The sequence below is a fragment of the Hydractinia symbiolongicarpus genome, chromosome 14, assembly GCF_029227915.1.
Source record: "Hydractinia symbiolongicarpus strain clone_291-10 chromosome 14, HSymV2.1, whole genome shotgun sequence".
In the NCBI taxonomy this organism is placed as follows: domain Eukaryota; kingdom Metazoa; phylum Cnidaria; class Hydrozoa; order Anthoathecata; family Hydractiniidae; genus Hydractinia; species Hydractinia symbiolongicarpus.
Window position 1 is genome coordinate 19,472,194 of NC_079888.1, and position 11,375 is coordinate 19,483,568.

At 30.7% G+C, this 11,375-nt stretch overlaps 1 protein-coding gene across 2 annotated transcripts; it reads right to left on the reverse strand.

The window, feature by feature from the left end:
* Window positions 1-181: 181 nt before the first annotated feature.
* Window positions 182-10,540, reverse strand: LOC130626201 (uncharacterized). Of its 2 annotated transcripts, none has more exons than XM_057441305.1 (9): window positions 10,224-10,540; window positions 9,622-9,839; window positions 9,142-9,280; window positions 7,504-7,724; window positions 6,649-6,794; window positions 5,859-5,893; window positions 4,290-4,343; window positions 3,802-3,866; window positions 182-1,735 (listed from the first exon to the last, which is right to left on the reverse strand). In XM_057441305.1, exons 1-9 carry the CDS (start codon window positions 10,501-10,503, stop codon window positions 1,433-1,435), a joined length of 1,461 nt encoding a protein of 486 aa, XP_057297288.1. In that variant the 5' UTR covers window positions 10,504-10,540; the 3' UTR covers window positions 182-1,432. The 2 variants fall into 2 exon arrangements, with proteins under 2 accessions (XP_057297288.1, XP_057297289.1); XM_057441306.1 differs by having other exon boundaries at window positions 9,622-9,766; window positions 10,224-10,358.
* Window positions 10,541-11,375: the final 835 nt, after the last annotated feature.

The following is an 11,375-nucleotide window of genomic DNA, read 5'->3' on the forward strand; positions in this document are numbered from 1 at the left end:
CTTGTCCTTGTGAAAAAAAATGAATTTAGCAAATCAAGTAAATTGTGGTATGAAAATATTTTGCTAAGTTGTCAAAAATTAAAAATACTTATATTTCTATGTCTTTAGGGAAAAAGCAAGATTTTTACAATTCATTTTTACAATTGGATCTGAGAGGAAGATAAGGAGGGTAAGAATAATATATCAAGAAAACATTGTTGCTCTATTTTTGTTTGTGGTAAATACAAACAAGTCAAACATCATCAAAAGACGCTCTGTGTTTGCTATTACATTATAATTTTGTTGCATACCTGAATAAACAATAATAAAACATGAAACATGGTAAAAATTACATAGAAAATATACTGCCCAAAGGGTTATTACAATCAAAACATGTCCATGGAACTAAATAATAAACAATCCATAGAGCGTAGACCTGCTAAAGACTGACTACTATAATACCTACAATATATACTATATATATACAAGCTACAAACTGAAAGTAAAATACTAGCCGTAAGTGACAGTAGTATATTAGCCATAAACCGCTATGTGTACCACTCCGGAAAAATTGGCATAATTATTGACGTTGTTATTAGTGTCCAAAAGCTATAGATTGAATGGATTGAATTTTTTATACATGACAGCTTATATAGCATGTTGCATGTAAAAAAAGAACAGATACAACAATATCTTTTTTTACTGGCCAAGTGAACAATTATTTCCCTTGTTGAAAAAAACCCAGAAGTAGTTTAGATAGAATATTCATAACAAAGTTATATGACACAAACTTTTATATAAACATATGACACAAAAATAAACAAAGGTTTTTATTATTACTGTTTTTATTAATGGTGGAAAAAGATCACTTTTTGTTTACTGGCTTGATGAGTTATCGAAAGTAAAAAAAAAATAAAAATAACAAAGGCATGAGACATGAAATAACAAGAAACTGAAAGATAAGCTTGCAAAGATTTATTTTTAAAAAATACGTTAAAAAAGAGATATTTTATCAAAATTAATACATTTAATGATATTCTTATTATTATAAATTCAATATTTACAAATTCATTTTCTTTTTAATGGTAATAAAATTATTGGTAAAAATACAACATTGATACATTGAAATAGTCAAAATAACATTTCAAATTTTTTTATAAATAATCTCTTTATTTTGATAAAAATTATTAGTAATTTTTATTTTTAATATTTACTATTTTAAAAATATTTAAAAAAGAACGTGATTTCTCATGCACACATGAAAAATGACAATTCTCAGATACCTTTCAAATTATATCTCCTTTGCTGGCTCTGACAAAATGTTTGCTCTTCTCAATTCACTGTATGCCCTGATTTCAATACGCTACTTTTCTCTGCAAAAAAACTTTTTTTACCTACCCATATTAAGAGGAAACCCTGCAAATGTTTGTCAGAAAACAATGGAACCAAAAAATTATATCCCATATACTTCGTTTACGGCTGTTTTATCACCACTGTTACTACAAACAGTTGCAGTATCCATACTTTCGAAACTAGCAACATCATACATAGGATTATTTGATGATGTCACAGGGGTTATATAAGTATACTCCGGTGATTTGGACATTGTTACATGTGCAGAGGGGGCGGTTATTTTCACATTTCCAGAAAATCCATTACAAGCATAGTTGTAGATATTATTTTCTTTGCAATTTGCATTTGAAAATTCGTTGTGGCATTGAGTTGGCATGTAGTAAGGATTCTCCATTGTACTCAACTAAAATTACAAACAAAATGTTGAGGTTTATCAGAATACAACTATCAATCTTTGCAAACCCACACAAAAAATAATAAGTATAATAATAAGTTTAAATTTATCCGAATTTATCTGCAATAAATTAACTTGTGTTACAGAAAACAGATTGCCATGAAAAAGGTTTTTCTTGCAGACCAGGAACATCATATCCTATTTCAGAACTCTTTTAAAAGTTTTTTGCGTAATATTTATGTTTTTAGTAATGGTGTTAGTGTTTTATGAATTCATTTTCTCTAAGAAAACAAAACAGTGTGTCCTTTGTGCTCTTTAGGAAAACACAATTTGAATGTGCACAGCAAGCGCATAATTGTGATGAACACTGTATCACAAAATTCTATCTTGAAGTCTGATTTATGATCTACAGCTTTGTTTGCACAGTATTTGCGATGCTCTCTAGGAAAATTAAAAAAAATTTCTAGAGTGTATTAAGGTGGCAGTAACCCTTTTAAAAATCGGAAAATTTTTTTTTACATAATTAGTTAAGAAATGTTATTTTTAGACTATTATATCTATACTAGTCGTTGCCCGTGGAAAAATCCACGGGTTCGCCCGTCCCTTATATTTACTCGTCGCGGCAAAGTGGATAAAAAATCCACGGGGTAGCAACAAAGTGGATAAAAATATATCGCATTTGATATTTTTGTTTCCGTAACATGATTTTCTAACTCAGTAGGGGGATGGGGGTCCTCGCAGAGACAGACAGACAGAATACGGCTATTATTATAGAGATTTTTTCTGTTATAACACACTTGTCACGATTTTATAGCTAAAATACTATTATCTTTCACCAAAAATATTCAGTCTTAACAATTCCTCTTTAATATAAAATTCATGAATAATTATTTAGTTCTGCCGAATATAGTTTAAGTCTATGCGCTTGCGAAATTGTACAGAAAGAAATGACATAATTATTAAAGAGAAACGTTAATAGCAACAAAGATGGGGCATTGTGTAGAAATTTAAAACGATCTTCATTATGCTACACTGCACAAGCTTTAACTTTCGATAGCATTTTCGTTTTACTTTAAAATTTTCAGACATGCTTGGTGAACCATGCAGCCATGAATATTTTTCTCTTAACAGCGTTCGATGCAGCAGAGGATGCTAACAAAGAATCTTTTGAAAAAAAACAAAAGGCTATTGTTAAAAAAAAATGAATGAACAAAAAAACTCCGCACACCGTTTTAACAGGGTTAACCCAAGGCTCATTTAAAAAAAGCTGATGAAAAATAATGAGACAAAATTGGAGCTCGTAGAAGCCGATTTTTCTCTTGTTTATGATACATTTTTGAATAGAAATTTCTACTGACTCAGCAATTTTAGTGTTAAGTTAAAATCATTTTATTACATATTAAGGCCTATATTTTTAGGAAATAGTGAAAAAAGGTATAAAAAAATAATTCAGCTATTTGGACAGCTAAAAAAGGGTTACTGCCACCTTACTTCATATCTTAGAATTAATGAATTTAGAATATATATAACTTGGTATAACGTATTTCCAAAAATATAGTTAAAAATACAAATTTAACTGTGCAACTAAAAATAATTTCAAACAATATGTTTTTATTTGAAAAATATGATAATATTTTTAAGCTTTGTAATATCCAGTTTTGATGATTTTAAGACACAGTACATTAATGCTTAATGTTTCCAGGAACGTGCTGTAGTTTTATATAGTGAAGTATGACTTCTGTGCTTCTTGGAGCTATGTTAAAACTAAATACGCTGGTTTTCCTGCAGACCAATTTTCTTAACTTTATAACGGTATATGGCGTAGTATAAGCTTTATATGGCCGTTTTTGTGTCATCTAAGGACAAAATACTGCAATTTTGTCCTTTTAGAACATAATGGGGCGATTTTTAAGGTTCAAAGGGATTATTTGTCGTTATTTTAGATCGAATTATGTGTTCCTAGAAACAAAGCATGCATATCTAGAAATCCCATTCATGATCTACAGCTTTGTTTACACGGTATTTATCAATTAATATTAATCTCAAGGTAAGGAAAATGTTTGTTTAAAAAGTACCTCATCACTGTCTGTTTCTTCGGATATTTTCATCATTGAAACATCTGCCTCGCATGTTTTGGATTCTAAAATGTACAGCAATGTTAGGATTTTTTTACGCTTTGGAACTTGGGAATCTTAAAAATAAAAACAATTAAAATGCAGGGTTTAACTTAGAATTTTTAGTAACTACAGTTTCTTTCATTCGCGATTATTTTTATCATAATTTACTGGTGTTGGGTGCAAATTGATTGGGTCCAACTAAATTTGCACCCTAAGAAAATATACTAACTATTCTGCAAATTTCTTAAAATAGATTTGACTCGAAATCATGCTCCTTGTAATCGCTAATACATATATATTTATGCATAACAAACCTTCTTGTTTGTTTGAAAAATCTACAATTTAAAACACAATTTAAAACATAATTTAAGATTGAGTTTTTACTACGTGTTGTTTAGTATAATGTTACCAAATGTAAATTGCACACTATCGAAAATAATACTCACTTAAAAGGTCATTCATTTCACTGTATACAGGTCCATTATTTTCATTACCAACACCTACAACATAACAAAAACATGTTAACATGTGATTGCAAATTGGGACAACATTTAGGCCAATATAGGCCAACGTTTGTAAATGAATAAAATATGTTGGTAAATGGTGGGCTCAAACGTTGGCTAACATTTTGGCGAAAAGGTTGGTCGCCTTACGGAGTCATTTTTTTTTCAACAGTATCAGTAAAAAAATAAATTGTGATTTTGTTGTACTAAAAATGTCATTGTAAATGTAGTACTGTGATTTTCATTCACTTCACGACTCATAATATTAAAGTAATTAAAATCCAGGCCAAGAACATGCCATCGCAAAATAATCATGTTCAGTCATAGGTAACAGACTGCCCTGCCCTTAATGAGCACTGAGGCGGAGTTTGCTAACATGCTTTTGGGAATTAATAAAAAAGGGTGAAAACAATGCAACAAAGAGAAGCTGTAGGTAAATCCCCTTTCCCATGGCTACTAATATCTACTGCGCCCTCTTCAATCAATTAAAATGTAAGCATAAAAAGGATAATTCGAAAAACATCATTCTAAAATAGACATTCAATTCTCCATAACAAAGAGACTAAAGTACAAAAGTAATACAACAGCAAGGTGAAGTTTTCTTCAAAAAAAAAAGCTTCAAAAGAGGTAGCTGAGTGTTGCAAAGAAGCCTGATTTGCAAAGTTTAAACATTTAATAACACAGAAACTTCATTCGATTTATCATAGCCAGAACTTATATATTTTATAACAAGCATTATGATTGAAACACAAATACACATGCTCTCCCTCATTGACCATGTATTCTGTTTTGGCATGTATCCAGCACGCTATGTGGTTTGTTTTGCCATGTATTTATAATTGTGTGAATTGTGCAATTCTGTAGGTGGGGAGAAATAGGGGTGAGTTTAGTAAAATATTTGAACATGCTCTGATTTTCAGATTACTTGTGTATATCTTTCAGGTTTCATAACAAAATAGGGACCTTGAAAAAATTTGATAATAAGGTGATTAGGCTGAGGATAAAATGAGTGAATTAACTGCTTTCGGTTAGTTGCTTTCTACAAACCACCTTGTCTATCATACTAAATAAACAAAAAAGTTACATACAACCAGTTGCTTTCTATAAAACATTTTTATTAGTTCATGCTTTTTACTAATAAAAAAACAGACAATTCTTGTTTTCTAAAAAAATAAGGCAGCAGCAAGAACAGAACAAAAAAAGAATGAAATGAAATTTCCTATCTAGCATAAAAAAGTTTAAGTTGCATTGAGAAGGAAAACATACGATATTAAATGCACATATTTGGCAGATTGCACAATATCAAAGCAATATGCAGCAATATTTTCATCAAAATTAAGTTTGATTGTAACTAGATTTTAACTGTTAAAAATAAAAGTGATAAGAGGAACAATCAAAGCATGCCGGCAGCTATTAAATACTATAAACTTTGTAATCCAAAATGTCTAATGCTAAATAACTAAATTTTTACTGTTAAAAATAGGAGACAAAAGTAATAAATCAGTTTAATACCTGCACTTGCTTGCTCATTCACGTAACATCCTTTCCTAGAAGTACAAACAGGAAACAAAACAAAATAATATACAAAGACTAGAGTCATAACTCCAGAAAGGCTGAAAAATTAGTAATTATATATATTGTTCTTAAACTTAGTATCATTTCAAAGCACCAAAATAGAAATAATATGGTTGTAAATTTAAAAAAAAACTATATTTTTGTAAGCTATTGGGGAAACATAGGCAAGAAAGATGAAGTAACTGTTAATTATTGTGCTTTGTTGTGTTACAAATACCAATTTATTTTCAAAAAAGGCTAAAATAAAAAAATTAAAGGTAAATACCACCCCTGGAATATTTGATGTATGAAACAACATAACTTTAAATCTTGTGTCATGTCCTCTGCCATGCTTTACATTTTTAGAATTATTACATTATACACCAAAAAGAAATAAAAGAAAAAAGGGAGGAAGGGAGTGGCATTGTTTTAGCATTGGGAACATCCATAAAGTCATTTTAAACACTGTAAACCCCCAGGTTGCTAAAAAACGTAAAAACAAGTCATAAGTAGGGTTAAACTGTGCAGACATCTCAAGTGCTTTAGGTATGCTTTTAAATTTTGTAATAAGTTTATCATCTTGGACGAGCGTGTGTGTGGGCTATTCCATGAAATGTTAACTCATATTCACTTCAACGATTGCTAAACATTAAAAAGCAGAAATGGTTCCCGTAATTTTCATCTAATGAGCTTTAACATTTCCCTGTGTTCATGTAATAGAAATCATATCAATCAAGTTTCTACTTACTCTGACTGCACCTGTTTTTTTCTTTTGTAAAATATCAATAAAACTACGAAGAGAAGCAAAACGATGACAACAACACCAACAGCAGAAAAAATAGCAAGATTGTGATTCATCTTTTTATTAGCTTTAGATTTCTTGGTCTTCACACTCTAAAGTGGAGAAAAAGTACTCACAAACTTTCTTAACGAAAACAGAAAACTTTTGTTTATAGTTCAACGCAGATATGTGCTAAATAATGAAGGTAGGCTGAATCAATATGAAAAAAATAGGCTATAATACTAAGTATTGCCTTTCTGAATCAAAAGAATTTTTAAAATTCGTTCTGAACTTAGTAGTATTAAAGAAAGTATTGCTTTAAAATCCAATTCTTTTTCTATATAAATTTCTTGAATTGACAGAAGCTGACACTGGAAGCTATTTTTACAAGGGCACCTCTAACAAATTTTAATTCCGAAATCTGTGAATATGTCAAGGAAATGTTTAATTAGACACAGAAGCACGTCTTAAATCAATAATATAGAAACAAAACCACTGCCTTTAGTTTGGAAGTAAGCTATGTTGTGAATATTGAAAAGCCATCAGACTTGTACCACTAGAAACCCAATGCAAATGTAGATTAAAAATGCCTGCACTTTTTATGTGGGTTTTTTTAAAAAAGCAGCTTAATTTTTCAACACTAAAATTACCACACAGACAATAACCTTTGTTTGAAAACATAGTATCCGAACTTAAACGGAACTCAAGGTATAAAATGATGTTGATATTATAGAGCTTAAAATTAGTTGCTACTTAGGCTGTCACTCATTGTTCCGCATGTAATAAAGAAAGAAAAATGTTTACTGCTATAACAAGTCTTACAAAAGATACATGACGTGTACTAGTCCCAATTACTGTTGATGTTTGCATTTTCTTTGCTGTTGCTTTTGTAGAATTGTTCTGAACTTTGATTAATGTTGATGTTAACTTCATTGTTGTGGCATTGGTTGACATTGCTGTTGTTGTTATTGTTGCCGTTGCTGTTGTTATTGTTGTTGACATTTCAACCATTTTAGTACTGGTAGATATTGTTGGTAGCGATTCTATCGGAATAAAAAATCCCATAAAAATAAAAAAATAAATGCTTCTAATAAAAAATGTAAATTAAGAAATTTAGGAAACTACTAAAATTTTCTGAACAGTAAGGACTCTCCAATGGTAGGCAAGCTAGATGGTAAACAAAAGGAAATGAATAAAGAAAAAAGGTCTGTGATGGTTAAGTTGAGTAAAAAAACATGCATGTTTATGATAATAAATTGCATTTTCTAATCACTTTATGCATTCACATTTTTTAAATTCGGTTTTTACCAAACAAAAACAGAAAATGTAGTTGTGTCCGGCAAAGGACCTCACGGTACTTTAACAAAGGTTTTTTCAAAGTACTCAACCTCCTGTTACAGATCAATTCAAGATGAAAACATTCATAAATTTAAGAAAAAGGCATAGGATATGCAAAACAAAGACATAAAATTTGGGGTATAACGCAAAATTGGAACAACACAAGGTTTCGTTACCTGCCTCCATGCAGAGATGTATTGAAATTATTAGGAAATAAATAAAATAAAATATCATGTACATTTACCTATGCAACAATCTAATCTAACATGCAGATTAACTTGCTTTGTTATGCTTCATGCAACTGTAAAAAAAGATCTAAACTTTGGAAATAAAAATACACGTAGCAAGAAAATGTTTTTCAGTCTTACAATAATCTTGTGTGACAAAGTTTCTTATTTCTGAAATAATATGGCTTTAAGACTTAATACAAGGTACAAATGTTGAATGATGTTTACGTACATGGAGTTCGCAGGTGAAAAGAAGACATTACTAGTATTTCTTCAAATGAATACGTTTGAACAGAGTATACAATAAAAATTTTCAGACAAAAAGAATCTTGATGCATCACATACAGGGAAGTGTATAAACATCATGTGTATGTTTTTGTGTCTTTAAACAGGTTTCGCATTCGATACATGTTATTACTTTGGAACTGTCAAACAAATGCTTAAATTTCACATTTGTGTTAATCCTTTTAATCATGCTACTGTACATAAAAATTATAACATAAATATATCACACAAGCTATCGTTTTTAGGGAGATGGTGGTACATAGACAAAAGCACAAATAAATTGTTTTAGGTGGGATTTTAAGTGTGCTGTAGTGGTCAACTTCTCATATTATTGTGCACGTATCTACGTCTTTTTGTGTGTGCAAAAAGTGTGAGTGCTATCGCTCGCCTCTCTGGAAAAAAAACTCATTAGAAAAAGTTTGAAAATAAATTTTTATTTACAAAAATCTAAACTATAAATTTTATCTCCCCCAAAGAGTTCCAAAAGTAGCATACTGGGAACAAGATATTTGACAATAGACACCAGAAAGAAACGACATATGGAAATGAGATATCAAGAATCTACTGTAACTGAAAGAATATTAAAGAAATAATTACAAAAGACTCATACCATTCGTTGTGAAAGAACCAATTACTCGGAACATAAAGCACGTCTTCGCTGCAAATTTGGTATATTTGTTGACACATTGTATATCAAAATTTAAAAAGAAACCAGGTATGTCAGTTAGGTCGCACACAAAATGCTTGCACTAAAACAAATAAGAACATATAAAAAACCCTGATATTTCCTCTGATCTACCACAGCTGAACATGAAAGAATTTACCATTATGCCTGTTAATCTTTTTCACAGGTCTGTTACCGCAGTCAAAGAAATTCTTAAGGCATTATTGTGTATGCACATTTTACTTTTACCTTCTTCTTTGCAACTGTAACTGCCTGTAATTTTGTTATATCATACAACTCGAACTTAAAATCTAAATTACAAGTCAAATGCGCTACTACTACACCATCTCTGCTAATTAGTTATGGACTCTTTTCTATAACATTTTCCTGAGAGTCCAAGATTTCTACAGAGTTCTGAGTACGCACCTTTAAACATTGGTCTTCTTTGTCAATCATAAGAGAAACATTTATGGGAACTTCCATGCCAGTTACAATGTCAATAGATTTTACAGCCTTTATTTCACAATCTTTATAGTGAGTCAGTGCCACCGGAAGTAATAATTTGCGGCAACTAAAGAACATGTACTGACGGGCGGTTAAAATCAACGATTTGGAATCATGAGAATGGTACATGCAATCTTTAACTGAAAAAACAAAAATAAAAATATCTACATTTTAGAATAATCAGGCTGGATAGGGGTTTATTTTAAGCATATGTTAAGGATATTGCTCAGCCCAGGTGAATCCTTCTGATGGGTGTTCCTTTTGTTTTGGGTATCTTAATTAGACTGTGTCTGTATACACAATTTAAAATTTAATTTACAACTAAACTGAAACTGTCTAAGTTGGCCTTGTGTAATCACACAAAAAATAAAAATGGGGAAGAAGTCTTGCAACGGTCACATTAAAGTCTGCTTGCCACAGGTACAAGTCCTCCGTGCTATAGGTCTCTCCAATTGATACCAGTTATATTGTAGATCTAGTAATATATTTATATTTTCGAGTGTATCAGTATTGAGACTACGTACCTTTCAAAATAGATTGCACGCCTTTATAACTTTTGCAACCATGTTTATATGAAAAAAACAAATCATCATAGTTGCACTTGCAGGTTCCACATTTTGTGCCTGATTCGCACACTGCATTATGCTCCAAGCAAAACCTCACATCATTTTTTGGATTGGTAAAATAATCTCTTGAATGATAAAAAGTGCCAACTGCTGGTTGTACAGGAGCCCTGCGGACTGTTAACAAGGAATCAGCAAGGACAACATAGAGAACTAGAAGGTATGCACAATAGGTTTTCATATCTATGTGTCTAAAAAGAAAACACAATCATTAGAACCTTCTTTTTTTTAGTATAAAAACGGAACACAATCTCTCTAAAGTCTCTTTTATTCAATCATATTTTGTTGTACGATTATATAAATATTTTTTATATATATCATCATACAGAAAGGTGTATTTGATCATAATTTTTAAATTTTTAAAAACATGTTTTATGTTCTAACATGTTTTAATAGCAGGTATTTACTTAATTATAATTTCATACGTAATATGAAATTTGATAAGAGTGATAAGAGTGGTTTAACTAGGATGATGTATTTTTGCGTATGATACCATTTAAGATGCTTAAACAATTTAGATTTTTCGTAAAATAATACATGATCTTCCACTCATGATGGGTTTGTGGACAAAAAAATAATTTTCTAATTTTACCACATTTATAGATGGAGCTTTTTAATTGCACCAAATTATTGTTGTGAAAAAAATGGGAATTTGACCATGACTACATGTATTGATCCGTCCCAGGGCTTCAAAAATTTAAAGTCTTGGTACACGTCTTTTTGTGTACCTTGTAGGTTGATTAGGTGCACAAGCGTTTATCTCATATTATTGTGCACCTCAAAACCTCAGAGACACATGCGTGTATGTCACTTGTGCATCTCACTGTGCACCTTGATATCAATTGTGTTAATTTTTGTTTGTAATAAAACGAATATAAGAATTCATGAATTAAATTCCAATTAAAGAATCTCCACTCAGTAGTAAATCACATGGCTTGTCGCAATAGAAAATTGGTGCATGTGACCAGGATCATGCAAAATAGAAATCTCATTTAAGCATTGAACTTTGAAGATTCACTCCCATTTTGAAAGCCACAAAAAAATGAGAGCGTC